At 35.2% G+C, this 15,968-nt stretch overlaps 1 protein-coding gene across 1 annotated transcript in view; it reads right to left on the bottom strand.

The window, feature by feature from the left end:
• Window positions 1–15,968, bottom strand: part of Rpn7 (regulatory particle non-ATPase 7) — a 114,052-nt gene that overhangs the window by 63,065 nt on the left and 35,019 nt on the right. Inside the window, exons 3-4 of the mRNA XM_090381725.1 lie at window positions 10,593–10,738; window positions 2,208–2,427 (exon numbers count right to left, since the gene is read on the bottom strand). Coding sequence (XP_090237851.1) covers window positions 2,208–2,427; window positions 10,593–10,738 — 366 coding nt within the window. The remainder of the gene's footprint in view (window positions 1–2,207; window positions 2,428–10,592; window positions 10,739–15,968) is intronic.

Below are 15,968 nucleotides of genomic sequence, written 5' to 3'. Positions count from 1 at the left end.
ATTATCAATCTCTAAAGAGCTTTTTTAGACAATTTTATTTCCTAATCGCTCCCTGTGAAATTTTAAACAAGGAAATACTTTATACTTACTCTTTATTCAATGGAATCCCTGAGCCTGAGCTTCTTAGCTAAAAGTTCAATGTTTGGTATGATGTTAGTAAGTTTAATTCTAATGTTTCCCCCCTTGAACATATATCAATTCTGTTTCTTTCCTTTAATATTTTATTTACTGAACTACAACCACTTTCAACCATATAAGATGTTGGAAAACAAACAAGTACTTTCGCCATTACAGACCACACTGTTGGATAAAGAAGTTTGTTTTTGATCCCCACAACTCAGCCATTCGACCTTTTCCAAATTTATATTTGCATTCTTCGTTACATTTAAATTCAATGAGTTCTTCATGAATTTCTTCACTAGCAGACCAGGCACTGTATCCAATTGGATCCAACATCACTTCAATTCGAAAATAAATCTGAAAATCTGTTTTTAATTTCATCTTTTGAAGAATACAAATGATCTGAATCATTCTTAAGATCATTCTCGGTGAGAGATTCATTGATTTCAGTTAACACTTGCATACCATAAAATTATTTTCTCATTAAATTGCTTTCAAATATTTCCAGTTTTTTGATGAAGGCTTTTAATACGCATTGTAGTTTATCACTGTAATTAATTTCCCTTCAAGCTGAAGTGATACTTCATTAAGTGTTTGAAAAATCCAAGATTTATTCAGAATAAATTTTTTCCAACGGATTTTGGAAAAAATTTATTCTGAATTGAATTGATGGAGGCTGGAAACAGTTTTCAATTGTGGACTGTATCAGAATCAAAGTTTTATTGCTCAAAAAAGTAAAACCATCAACATTAAATGTGTGTTGGAAAAATGTATGGCCAGTCAGTTCATTCACGAAATACAGTCAAACTGACAGAAAATGGAATTCGTGCAATAGTAGAACTTTCTAAGTCGGTAGGGGGGGAAGGTTTTGATGATATGACTACTGAAGCCCTGTGGATAGCATAGTTGGTAGAATCACCGTCACCCCCCCCACACATCAGATGGAAAAGACAACTTCGAATCCCATCGATGAGGGGAAGAATTTTTATGGGTCTTTTTCACAACGCGGCCGAGTTAGTCTACCTCGGGCAAGAGTATAATGGTTTTTTTCTCTCCCAGAAACTTGGGTTTTTCGTCCAGAAAAATAGAAAATCGACTTCAGAACATACGTAATTTGAACACACAACATAGCCTTAGTCACAGATGCTCCTATAAAAAAAAAAAAAAAAAAAACATATGATTACTGAAGACGTTCAAGAATTACTGGTAGAAAAAGAGGCTGGCGAAATGGATTTGGTGGAAAAGGCGTTGGAGGCAAATCAAATAAATTCAGAGGATGACAGTGCAGATGAAAATTCTGAACTTCGAAATTTTACACTAAAGAGTATACGGAAAGACAAAGTTAGCTGAGCAATTACAATCTTATTTTTTGAATTCAGATTCTTCAACTGAAAGGAGCCCAAAGTTCAAAAGGGAGCTTCAAAAATGCTTAGTTCCATAAGGTGAAATTACAAAGATCTATCAAGCTAAAGCAAACAAGACCAGATTAATAATTTTTTAAAGAGAGCAGAAGATACACAAAATCTAGAATGGTGCGTTTTTGTCAGTTTTGTTAACGAAATGGTGTATTTTTGTTAGCTCTTGGAATGTAATCCTCCCCTTCTGTACTGCTTCTTAGTCCCATATAACATGTTAACTGCACTCTTTCTCGTGACCACTCGGCTATGAAGGCCGGCAGCTGAGTGGTCAGGAGCAGAAGTGCAGTAGCACAAGCTCTTTGAGTAGTCCCAGGTTCACACCCCTGATTGCTAAATACGATCGATCTGCCAACCAGCATTGGACCAGTGTGGCAAATTATGGTCCATTTCCCTTAACATGAATCGTTGAGGAGGCTTCTATCCTGCAGTGGGTTGATAATGGCTGCAAATTAAGAAATACCTATTGCTAATTACCTAAATGAATCAGTATTTAAGTGAAATGTCTACCTAACACTAAGAAGATATATGTGGCTTAGAACATGATAGATAAATTTTAACAATGACCCATTTATGGGGAGGGTGTTGCCATTTATTGCTTAAGCTTAATTTAACATGTAAGACAGGCATATGGTATGCTAAAAATATCTAATGAAATAATTTTTATCTCACCTTTTCCCTTAAATCAACACGAGGCAAAGAAATCATACTGCACAACACAGTATAGGTTACAAATGTGCGATAATCCATTAATTCATAACTTGTAAATGTGGAGACAGTGTCCAGAAAATAAGTAGCAGCACTTTTGAAATCTCTGATTGCCATGCAGTATACTCCCTGGTAAACCTTTAGTCTATTGCGTCTATCCCAGTCTCCACCTTCTTCAATAAGGCTATAAAATAGTTAAAATAAAAATACAACAATATGCCCAATTGATATTTTGAGAATAAAAAAATATGTCATAAACTATTCATTTTTTTCAGAAACCAGAACTGAAAAAAAAAAAAAAAAAAAAAAAAGGGGGGTAGATTATGAGTAAGACAATTACACAAAAGTATTACAGAGTGAATATAAAGTGACGTGAATTTCAATAAACTGGAAAAAACTGAATGCAACAGAACATCTTTTTGGTAAGCCAAATCAAAATCAGTTAATTATCCCCAGGGGCTCATATCTGATGAGTATGGTGCGGGATGCCCACAGTCCTGAGCTGGTTATCGTCATTCTTCTTTTCTTGGTGATTCCCTTCTATTTCTGACTCTCTCTCTCTCTCTCTCTCTCTCTCTCTCTCTCTCAGGGGTAACTCAGAAATTTTTTCCTGAGTTACCCCTCAGAGAGAGAGAGAGAGAGAGAGAGAGAAAAAAAAGCCCCAAGCTTCTTTCATCATATGTTGGCTAATTATAATAATTTTCTAATTAATTGTAGCAGCCCTGCAATGGATATCACCAAATAATTTGTGGTTCCAGGAAATAAAGGTCTAGAGAATTAAATGCACAACAGTAAACATAAATTCCCTTTCAGCATTTAAATTAAGAGCAACCATGTACAATTGTTGCTCTTAACTTAAAGTGTTGCCTTTAAATCGAATCAAATTAAATAGTATCTTCTTTTATTAGATGTAGTCTGGCTTAGGCCTCTTTTTTTTGGTAGTTGTTGGCTTCTGTGGCCATAATGCACCTCCCAAGGTTTTTGCAGTACTTTGATCCAAGCCCGAGGCGGGATTCGAACCCGCGATCTTGGGTTGCCAGGCTTAGGCCTCTAAGACTGAATAGTAGCTATCTGCCAAATGTTTTCTTCAAGTTTAAGCTTTTGTCACAAATGTCGGCCTTTTATCTTTTAATACTTCCAACATCAGTACTTGCCAATTAAGTTTCAAAATAAAAAGATTTTTGCTCAGCTTTCTGCTTGAGATTAAAGTGTGTGTGCATGCATGTGTACATTTTTTTTTTATTAATTTGTTTTTTTTAGCAATGAAACTTCTATACATGCATCATCTCCAAACAGAATCTCACTACCAACTACTACTTCTTTTTACTGGTAAAATTTATATTTATATGTTAGTAAAATTTGTTGCTGAATTTTCAATAACCCAAAGTGTTTTTCACTTCCCCTCAATCTCAGATTATTGAGTTTACTGTGAGTCTAAAATATTCTTTGTTAATTGTAGGGGGGGAATTTGAACTTTAAAATTTTCAAGCCAATGAACAAAAGTCGTAATAATTAATGTCAAAATTTTTTTAAAATGCTTCAATACAGTGAAGTGTGCAATTATTTCATGATAATCATAACTGCATTAATAGTCATGGCCTTCAACAGCTACACTATTGATAGCGAAGTCTTTAAGTAGCTTAGGCACCAAGTTTTCAACAAGTCAGTAACATTGAAGGGTAGTGTTTAACTGAACCAGCCTCCAGACTGAAGCTGAAAATCATTTATGATCTAGAACATGGGTTCTTAACCTGGTGCTAGCGAGCACCATTATGCTCTTTAAAAAATAAATGTTGCTCGTGACCAATCCTAAAATGGGTGCTCATGAGCACCTTAGCTTAAGCTAAAAAATTTATACATAAATTTTTGTATTTAAAAAAAGGTGTTTTCTATTTCTCAACTTTCTGGATATTCTACAAAAATCCATGCTAATCTTCGCTAGAATAGAATATCCTTTTTTTCACCTGATGCCTCAAATTCTACGAAATAGTTTAGGATCGTACAATAATGTAGAATTTGATAGTCTACCGTGGACACAGAACTTGACTCCAACAGAAAACATGCAAGCAACCGCCAGATAGATTTACTTTTGTCCTATCAAGAACCTCTGTAAATACATTTGTTAATTAGGCCTACATAATAGGCTTATAATAATAAAAAATGTAATTTTCTGTAAGGAATACTCTCCAACCTTTTTGGAAAGAAAAATGAAAACAGCTTTATAAGTTGTTTGTCTCCACTGCTTCATGACGTAAGATGTGAACTTGATAGTTAAAATGCACTGTTATCAATGTTTCTCTTGAAAATATTCCATTTAGTAAGAAAAATTTTTACAAAATACTTTGTTGAGATAATGATCATTGTTGCCATAGTGTCACTACAGACAGAGGATACTGCCTCGTGATTCTCAGTTTCTAGTTTTAACAAGTAAGAACAGGTTTCTGCCGGGTTAAGCTCAGTTGCACTGCTGCAATCGGTACTGTGTATGTATAGTGCTGATTTAAGGTGATGAAAGTGTTATATTAAGAAATCTTTTGATTTTGTGTGCAAATGCTTAAATGTATTTTATTTTAATAGATTTAACTAAAGTTACTAAACCCGTTCAAAATGGATGTTTTTAAAAAGAAAACGAAATGAACATGAGGAAAAACATTATGCATTACACTACCTTTGCAGACGTCTGATTCAGACCTACACATTTCAAATGCAAAGAAACAAAATATTAAAAAGTATGCATTTCAGTCCTCTTGGGAATATGATTTTTTTGGTAATAGATAATAGTAGTGGAACTAGTGCAAATTTTCTTATTATATCACGTGTGTTTGGATGGCTATTGAAAGTTGAATTGTGAAAGACATTACCAAACATGCCATAGGAATTTTCATTAAGCTTTTCCCAAATTTAGTGATATTAGAAAAGCTAAACTTCATGAAAAAAAGAAACTTGAAAGACAGAAAAATATTTATTTAGGTCAAGCTAATAGTAGTAAAGTGTTAGCAAATGAAGTTTCATTTATTTTATCAAATATAACTGCAAAGAATTCATTGCCTCACATCAGTGGTGAAATAATAAAAAAAAAAAAATGTGTATTGTCATCATTAGAAGTGCTTGCTAGCATCATACCAGAAAAACAGAGCTACCTTGATTAGCTCCAACAAATATATTCCTTTGAGCAATGATACAGTTTCAAATCGAGTTCATAAAATGGCAGATGTAATATTCAATGAATTATTAGGTAGAATTGAAAGTTATGCATTTTTTTCACTGGCACTTGATGAGTCAACTGATATTTTGGGCACGTCACAACTTGTGCTTTGTTTGTTTGATTCAATATGATGGCAACTGGGAAGAAAATTTTTTGGCTATTTTGCCGCTTACTGGTCATGCAACTGGAAAAGATGTATATGATACACTTATGAAATTCCTCACAGTGCACAAAATTTGATCTGAGTAAACTTGTATCAATTGTTACTTATGGTGCACCTTCCATGATAGGTAAAAATAAAGGGCTTAATGCTAATCTTAATAGAGATGAAAGGATACCTAATTTTGTGCATTATCACTTTTTGATTCATATTGAGGCCTTGTGTTCACGAATGAAAGATCAAAAAGAAATTATAGGATGTCTTGAAGCCATTGTTAAAGTCATTAACCATTTTATTGCTAAATCCCTAAATAAGTGACTCCTAAAAATATTTTTGGAAGATTTTCAAGCACTGCATTCTGATCTTATTACCCATACAGAAGTTAGTCGACTCAGTCGTGGAAAGAAGCTCTCCAGAATTTGGAAAGTGTTTGAAGAAGTAAAAGATTTTCTAATAAAAAGCAATAAAGAAAACCTTTTTAATGAAATTTTTACTGAAGATTTTAAGATTACATTTTCATTCATGGTTGACATCTTCAGCCATTTAAATGAGTTACATTTGAGGCTACAGGGAAAAGATAAATTTGTAGTAGTTTTATACGAGGAGATTATTTCATTTGAGAAAAAACTTCAAGTGTTTCAGAATCAAGTTTTAAAAGGAAATTTGCTTCATTTTCCTACTCTTAAAAAATGTCTGGAGGAAACTGCTGGGGAGTCCATCATTTGTAATGAATGTAATCAAAGACCTTAGTGACCAATTCCAAGAAAGATTTGAATACTTGAAAGAGCACCTCCCAAAATTTGAATTAACAATTACAGAAATTTTGAAATCATTAACTTGGAATAAATTTTCAATCAAAATGCAGTAGCAGCTGCTGAGTTAAAACTTGTTGATAAGCAATCGTTTTCAGCTCTGAAATGTCTTTTCCAACATAAAACTACAGTAGACTCTTGATTTTCCGGGATATATGGTAAAAAACAAATCCTGGATAATCAATTTCCCGATTAATCCAAAAATACAAAAGTCCCCGACATACGTAAGAGATACGTTCCGGGACGTCTTACTTCGTCGAGTTTTACGTAACTCGGGAATGACTAATAACATATTGCTACTATATTATTATCGACAAATCTGAATTCTGTGTGATACTTGTTATGTGGTAGATGACTTTCATCAACCGGTGAAATACCACTACTTTGCTTATTGTAGGCTTGAAGTGGTGAAACCCATGTTTAGTCTCTAGAGCAAAGTTTCCAGCATCCCCCCCCCCCTCCCCCCATACTTCTCCTTCAACCCATGCACGGTACTAAATACTATAGGTTTTGATACCTTTCGTGTTTGGGGTTTTCATTAAAAAAAAAAAAAAAAAATGTTTGGCCATTTTGATACATCCTTATTATAACGATTCCTTAGAGATTTAACAGATGCACTGTTTTCAAACTTTTGAATGATTTCAAGTTTTTGTTTAACTGAAAACACAACTCTTTTGCGTTTTCCCATCATTTTCGCGATTTCTAAACAAAAAAAAAAAATTATTATATAAAAAAATTCCAACATTCCTGACAAATAATGAAACAAAATTTGTCCTTTTGCGCTGTAACAGAACACAACAATCGACGCGACACACTAAAACAAACTAAACATTTGGTCTCCCTCTCGCTCTCTTTTTTTTTTTCTTTCTTTTTTTGAGGGGCGGTTGTGAAGACACGGGGAAGACACAACTTATAATGCCGCTTGTCGCTTATTTACGACTTGCAAAATATCTGTTTATACCTATTCTAGTTATTACTTGAATTTTTTGATTTCTGGTTGATTATTTTTATTTATTTATTTAATTTTTTAATTTGGAGTCTTGAAGTGTCCCGGTTAATCGAGAGTATGCTGTATTTTAAAATTCAGGGGTTCTTCCGACTGCAAAAAATTTCCTTTATTACAAAGAGAAGCGTTCAAAGTACTTTCTATGTTTGGATCAACATACATGTATGAAAGTGTTTTCATTAATGAATAATATCGAAAACAAAAAAAGGACAAGATTGTTGACATCACATTTGGAAGAAAATTTGCAATTATCTTTTTATAATGGAGAAATTAATTTCAAAGCTTTGGCACCATCTCTTCATAGTCAAAGTTCACAATGATAAGTAAAAATAAAATAATTAAATAATAAATTTAATTTACTAATAAAATAATTAAAAATTGATTTTTAATCTTTAAACAAGAAAAAATATATTTTAATGTTGGTGCTTGCACATATTGTAAGTTGCAAAATCTTGCTTGCTTAAAGGAAAAGGTTAAGAACCCCTGATCTAGAAGATGATTACCACAAACAGAGGTTTCCATCTTTCTAATTCTGTCTTACTGGAAATGGAGTAGAATGTAGTAGTGCACTTGGACCAGGAAAAATTTCACATATTGCAAAAGTTGTCTTCCTGAAATAGGAAAAGCGTAGTTATTTAATTAGCGTGCTGAGTGGGCTACTTTGGGGATGCTCAAGAATTTAGCAGGCCACTGCAGTTTGTCTATTTTTTTAAATTAAAAAGTATTAACTTACCTGGATATTGTTAATATATTGTAGACAGTTTCACAGATGGAGTTAGAAAAAAAAAAAAAAAAATCAATGAAAGAAGACACCGTTATATTTAAAAAGTATATAAAGATAAAAGATTTCATTTATTAATTATAGAATTGTAATAATTTTCTTGCCAAAATTTTTTTCTCTGTCCCTAACATTTTCTCAGTTTAGCTGTGGAGCCAGTAAAAACCATCTTGTATGCCGTCTTTGCACACTTTCAAGAAGCTCGATGTCTTTCTTTACGTGCAGTCTCCATACTTGAACACAGTATTCCAAGTGTGGTCTAACAAAAGCCTTATATAATGGAATTATCACGTCCCTATCTTTACTTGCAAAAGTTCGATAGATCATCGAGAGAACACCATGGGCCTTCCTTGAAACCTGTTTATAATACTCAGAGAATTATGTCTGACCATATCGTAACACCCAAGTTCCTTTCCTCCAATACTGGGTTTAGTTGAACTCCACCAAGTGAATAAGTTATTTTGGGATTACTGTTTCCCAGGTGTAATACCTTACACTTTGTTGGATTAAAGCATAGCTGCCATTTTTCTGACCATTCCTGAAGTCTATATAGGTCTCTCTGAAGAAGCTCAGCTTGACAGTGATCATTAACTACTCTCCCAATTTTAACATCATCTGCAAATTTAGACATCATGCCCTCTATCCCTTCATCAATGTCGTTTATGAAAATTAAAAACAACAGTGGTCCTAATACTGATCCTTGGGGAACACCACTTCTTACATCAACCCAATCTGAGGAATAGCCATTTATCACAACCCTCTGTCTCCTGCCCTGAAGCCGTCCTGATATCCATCTAAGGATTTTCCCAGTGATTCCAACCTGTTCCAGTTTATAAAGCAACCGCTCATGTGGGACTGAGTCAAAAGCCTTGCTGAAATCCAAATAAACAATGTCGAAATTATTCCCTAAATCCAGCTCCTGAGTGACCCTTTCAAAGTAGCGAACCAGATTTGTTAAACATGATTTTCCCTTTACAAAACCATGCTGAGTATCCTTGAGAATTTCAATTCTATCCAAATGATCCTGAATTCCACCCTTGATCATTGCCTCCATGATTTTCCCTACCACTGAAGTCAGACTGACAGGTCGATAATTTCCCACTTCACTCTTAGAACCACCCTTATGTATGGGAGATACATTGGCACTTTTCCAATCCAAGGGAATCTCCCCAGAGTCTAGTGATGATTGCATAATTAGCCTCAATGGTTCAATGCACTCACTTGCCGCCTCCCTTAAGATTATAGGGTATATTCCATCAACTCCAGGAGCCTTACTGGCCTGTAGGCTCAAAAGCATTAAATAATCTTGTGAAATTTCAATATCATTAATTACATATTTTTCAATTTTGCTCCCACAATTTTCCATTGCCACAAAAGGTTTTTCTTCTGTAAATATCAATGCAAAATAACTGTTGAGTTCATCTGCAATGGCAGCTGGTGTATTTAATACTATTCCCTTTCCCTTATTCCCTTTGGACAAACCAGATTGGACAAAGGTCCAATCTATTTTTCCTGCTCTTCTCAGCATTTATACATGTGAAGAATTCCTTATCTCCCCCCGCCCCCTTATTTGCTCTGTTTACTAGCGATTTCTCATAAACTGCCTTTGCCTGTCGAACCTTTTCTGTGGCTCTATTACAGATCATCTTGCAGCTGGTATAGGCTTTAGTATTTTTTATTGCTCTGCAACTTTTCCATGCCAACTTTTTCTGCTCAAGTAATGTGGCAACTTCACTATTCATCCAACTTGGAACCCTCCTCGTGGAGTATTTTTTTAATGGTACACATTCAAGGCGTCTGTGATTAATGTTTTAAAAGCATACCACAGTTCAATTGTATTCATTTTCTGTGCGATATCTACCCAGTTAATAAAGGCCATGTAGCACCCTAAGGCATCATAATTTCCTTTTCTGAAATTATAACCCATTCCTTTGCCTTTTACTACTGCTTCCTCTCTCTTCATCATCCACCGTAGAACTCTGTGATCACTTCCTGCTACTGGTTCCTCTACTGTCAGCCCTGTTATGTCATCTGATTCATGGTTGATGATGAGGTCTAGGATATTCTTTTCTCTAATACTTTCCCTGACATGTTAATACAAATAACAGTCATCTAGTTTATTTAAAATTTTGTTCCCCATGTCGAGTTTCCTTCCCATTTTCTCCAATCAATTAGAGGCAAATTGAAATCACCCATAATAAGACATTGACAAAGACAATTTCTAGAAGTCTGGGAAAACTAGAAAAACTGGCAAGTATACAAATTTCATTTTAGCATGGATAACAACTTGTTATTCACTCATATTTGCAGTATTTGTACAAAATCAAATGCTCATTAAAAATATGAATTAAAAGTAAAAATATATTAAAAGATGTGGTACAATCTTACCTCTTTGCCTTGTCAATATTTCGGGTAATCAAATCATGATCCATATAAAACAAACCTATTCTAATGATATGAAATAAGAGGTCTAATCTGTGACCAAGTGATACTGTTTTATCTTGTGTTTTACGAAAAGCTGACAAAGCAGCTTCCTAGAGAAAACAATAAATTAAAAATACTTTATGCAGCTTCAGATTATTTTCTATATCTCTGTGAAATAAAGCAAAAAAAAAAACAATAACACAAAAAAGTTTATTAAAAAAGCTATCTAAAATGATGGGGTGGGCCAATATCACATAAGTAAAATAGATGTGGTATCAAAAATAGTATTAAAAACTAAAATCTACTGAAATATTAGAACAGATGAAACGTTTGTAAATTTATAAATATGCAACAATTAATAAAAAAAAAAAAAAAAAAAAAAGATTATTTCTTACATTTTACTTACCATCTTTCCCTTAGCTACAGAAAATATATCATCCTGAAAATAGGTAATATAATGCTCCTAATAGATACCATGTTAACTTACAAATCTTGATGCTGTTATAAGAGCTTAATGACATAAGAGCAATATGAGGTCAAAATGTGTCTGTCAAAGTCATTATTATTAAATACAAGGCAACAGTTCCTAGGCAACTAGTACAATAAAAAAAAAAGAAAAATGAAGGACCCCCCAAAAAAAAAAAAAAAAAATGGTTTTACTTGGATTCAAAGTAATCACCAACTGAATGAATGCACATATTACACCATTCTAAGTTTCTGAAAATAGACAGCGAAGGCATCTAAGAGATAATGTTCAGTTTGGCAGTTAAGTTTTTTACATCCTCAACATCCTGAAAAGGGCTCAAAGTAGCAGGCATGCTATGGTTTGGGTAGGAATTGGAAGTTGGGGGGGGGGACTGTCTTCCAAATCAAAGCCATACAGAATACATTACTTTGCTTGATGTTTGTGAATCTATCTGGAACAGGACATGATTAACCCCAGGGGCTCACATCTGGTGAGTATGGGCTTGGCACACCCAGGGTCCTGAGCTGAATATCATCATTCTTCTCTTTCTCGGTGATTCCTTTCGTTCATCTCTCTCTCTCTCTCTCTCTCTCTCTCTCTCTCTCTCTCTCTCTCTCTCTCTCTCTCTCTCTCGGGGTATTAAAGAATTTTTTTTTTTTTTTTGGTTGGTGCAGCATAAGCCTCAGGCTTCCTTGCACTATATAGCTAATAATAATAATAATACGCATCAACTCGGTGTTCTGATGTGTTTGTGAGAGCTTGAAGAACAAGGTGGATACTTCTGAAGGAATTAATTGGGATCCCCATCAAGCTCTAAGATACCCACCTCAATGCCAAATGCACAGGAGGGAGTTATCATTGGTGACTATTGTCAGGGGATGGAAAATATATTGTGCAAAAAGGACAGGTGGAATAGGACCGGGGTATGTCTGCCAGGGTCAAAAGTTGACGACATTGCAGAGCAGATATCTTTTAAGGGCACAAAAGCTGATACTGTTATAAACGTTAGCACTAATGACATTAAGAGTAGGAGACCTGAGGACTTAACAAGTACAGAGCATTGCTGAGAAAAGTCGCGTTAGAGTTAAATTTGAAAATGTCTGCAATTCTGCCCAGATACAATAGGAGGAGTACATGATGCGAGCTTTATCAATCAATCAACCCTGGAGAGGTTGTGCAAGGCTCATGAGGCAGAATTTTTCACAGCATGACCTGTGCTTGTTGACAGGAGAGATTGCTTCTATAGGAATGGGATACACTTAAATAGAAAGGATGGAAGAATATATACTATCAAGGCAGTGCTAGGTGGGTCAGAAAATTGCTGGCTTGGTGGGGAGACACAGACTAAGAGATTATCATTGGCTGCAGGCAGAGGTGAAAGTGATTCTTGCACTGCTTCTATTGGAACATGCAGCAGCCTGGAAAGCAAGGTACCAGGGATTTCAAGGCCTGATGTAGATCATCACTGAACAAGGAAACAAGTGGGTTGTGTTAGGGTAACTAAGATTAAGAACAGGTGCACATACATCAATGCTGGAAGCATAGTACTGGTCAAGTCACCAAATGCAGATATTGTGGGGATATCAGACATATGGTGTCACTCAAATGGGATATAGAAATTCAATATGGAAGAGTACAGAAAGGACATACAGAACGGGGGGGGAGGTGTTATGTTCTTAGTTAAGGTGCATACAAAACCTAAGGCAGTGCATCCAGTTGACATGGGTGGCTAGTGCAATTCTAAGTTGATTTAGTGTGACATATGCACTGGGAAAACAGAAATTAGAGTAGGAGTGTGTTATAGGCCTAATGAATGTCATAAGTACAACAAACAACTATATAGAGAAAGAGTGGGTCAGTAAATCAGAGAGTCTTATAATGGGGATTTTAAATTTCCAGATATCGACTGGAACTTGTGGACCCGGCACTCACACTAGCAAGACCTCTGGATTTATTGGATGTCTGTTTTCTAATTAACTTGTCAGAGAGGCAACAAGAGAAAGCAATTAAGAATCTGCAGATAAAAGAACTACTACATCTCTGATAAGATTATCTACTTTGTATATATGCAAATAAAATATGCAGCCAAGTATCACAAACCAAATGAAACTATACCAATAGGATTACATTTCAGATATTTAGTTCAAGTAGGAAATAAATTTGTCACATTTCTTACTCAAATTGTAAACCCAGACCCCCTTGTTTGTCAGCTGTGCCACTGTCTATTTCTCCTTACAACACAGATAAACAGATAAAAAAAATAATATATCCTCAATCACTTTGTAGAAGTTGTACATGCTGAACAGTTTGGAAAACAGAGATGATTATCACGTTTATACAAATAAGTCATAATGAACAACTCAGCAAGGCACAATATGGCCTTAGCAGCCCTTGTGCCATTAAACAAAAAACCAACAACAACAAAGCAGGTGTGGCAGTATATTTTTTTAGTCCGTTTCCCTGCCTCTGGTTTGTAACACATCTACAGCAAAAGTAAGTACTTTTAAACTAGCCTTAGATGTTTTAGCAAGCGCTAGCTTTTTCATACCTTCATTTATACTTATTCCCTTACTGGGAGTCAGTAGAGATGAAATCATGAATCACTAATTCACCATCTTAAGAATCAACTCAGAGATTTTCAAAAAACAAAAGAACATGTTGCTATACATTGGATTCCTAGCTATGTTGCAATTTCAGGAAATAACCATGCAGATCATGCTTCAAAAAACCAGATCACAATACATGTGATGACAGTTCTTGCCTTATACAGATTATCAAGACACCTTTTGTTCCAATTATATTTCAATTTGGGTGCAACTTTGGAGAGATTAAGTGTGCAGTAAACTTCATTTTATGAAATTTACTGCACATTTAATCTATGTTTATGAAATTCGAGTTTACAAACGAAGAGACAGGAAGAAGTAGTACTAATAAGACTGTATACCAGTATACATTTAATTAGCATAAACATCTGTTTCTAGGGGAAGTTCCTCTGATCCATTCTGTATCAAATTCATCTCACACTAAGACACGTCTGACTGACTGTCTGTCTGTCTGTCCTTTTCAGCCATCCATGCTCTCTCTTCCATCATCAGCAAATTAAAAGTTTGAACTATAATTAAATAAAATGTACAAGGCGTGGCAATAAAGATTATCGAGATTATACAGATTATCGAGACACCTTTTGTTCCAATTATATTTCAATTTGGGTGCAACTTTGGAGAGATTAAGTGTGCAGTAAACTTCATTTTATGAAGTTTACTGCACATTTAATCTGTGTTTATGAAATTCGAGTTTACAAACGAAGAGACAGGAAGAAGTAGTACTAATACGACTGTATACCAGGTATACATTTAATTAGCATAAACATCTGTTTCTAGGGGAAGTTCCTCTGATCCATTCTGTATCAAATTCATCTCACACTAAGACACGTCTGACTGACTGTCTGTCTGTCTGTCCTTTTCAGCCATTGTTGTACACGTTGACACCAATGACATTAAGAGTAGGAGATCTGCAGATTTACTTAACAAGTACAGGTCAATGTTGCAAAAAAGTCATGAGTTAGGGTAAAATTTGAAAGTGTCTGCAATTCTGCCCAGACACGATAGGAGGGAGTACATGATGAGAGCCTTGTCAATCAATTCGGCCCTGGAGGGAATGTGCAAGGCTCAAGGGGTAGAATTTTTTTCAGCGTGGTCTGTGCTTGTTAACAGGAGAGACTGCTTCTACAGGGATGGGATACACTTAAATAGAAAGGGTGCAAGAATATTTGCTGATGCTATCGAGGCAGTGTTAGGTGGGTCGGAAAACTGCTAGCTTGGGGGAATTCACAGACTAAAAGGTTAAAAGTAGCCACAGGCAGAGGTGAAGGTGATTCTTGCACAACTTCTATTAGAAAAAGTAGTGACCTGGAGCAAGGGGTGCTGGGGGTTTCAGGGTAACTAGGAATAGGTGCATGTATACCAATGCTAGAAGTATAGTAAATAAATTTGATGAATTTGAAGTGTTGGTCAAGACATCAAAGGCGGATATTGTTGGGATATCAGAGACGTGGTGTCACACGTGGTGATATTAGGAATGCAGAATTGGAATTTGGGGAGTACAATGTGTACAGAAAGGATAGACAGGATAGGAAGGGAGGAGGTGTCATACTGTTAATTAAGCAAAACAAAATCAAAAGAAGTGCATCCAGTTGATACAGATGAACAGTGCAATGTTGAGTTGGTTTGGTGTAACATAAGAACTGCGAAAGCTAAAATAAGAGTACGAGTGTGTTATAGGCCTAATGACTCGAATGAGTACAATGAACAATTGTACAGAGAAATAGAGTGGGATAGTAAATCAGAATGTCTTATTATGGAGGATTTTAACTTCCCAGATATTGACTGGAACTTGTGGGTTGGTCACTCACACACTAGTAAGACTTTTGTGGAATTATTGGACGATTGTTTTCTGCAGCAGCAGCATGTTCGAGAGGCAACCAGAGACAGTAATACTCTTGATCTGGTTATCAGCAGTGATAATTCATGTATTAAGAATTTACAGATAAAGGAACCACTAGGTGGCAGTGACCACAGTGTACTGATGTGGGATTTACTTAAAGATATAATTACCATCAGGGGTAAGGGAAAGGGTTTTTGCTTCCGTAAAGGTGAGTACAATGGTCTCAGACAGTTTTTAAATTCTGTACAGTGGGATCAACTGACAATGTTACCAACAGTAAATTCTAAGTGGGAAGCATTCAAGTAATTAATTGTGGAAGCTACTAAAAGTTTCATACCTATTAAGAAATATTGTTCAAGGTTTAGGCCAAATTGGTTATCAAATGAACTAGTGAGACTCGTGACAGAGAAGAAAAATGCATGGGATGCATA

This window comes from Mastigoproctus giganteus, chromosome 9, assembly GCF_048544385.1.
Source record: "Mastigoproctus giganteus isolate SK-2022 chromosome 9, ASM4854438v1, whole genome shotgun sequence".
In the NCBI taxonomy this organism is placed as follows: domain Eukaryota; kingdom Metazoa; phylum Arthropoda; class Arachnida; order Uropygi; family Thelyphonidae; genus Mastigoproctus; species Mastigoproctus giganteus.
This window is presented reverse-complemented; position numbering and strand designations above follow the sequence as displayed.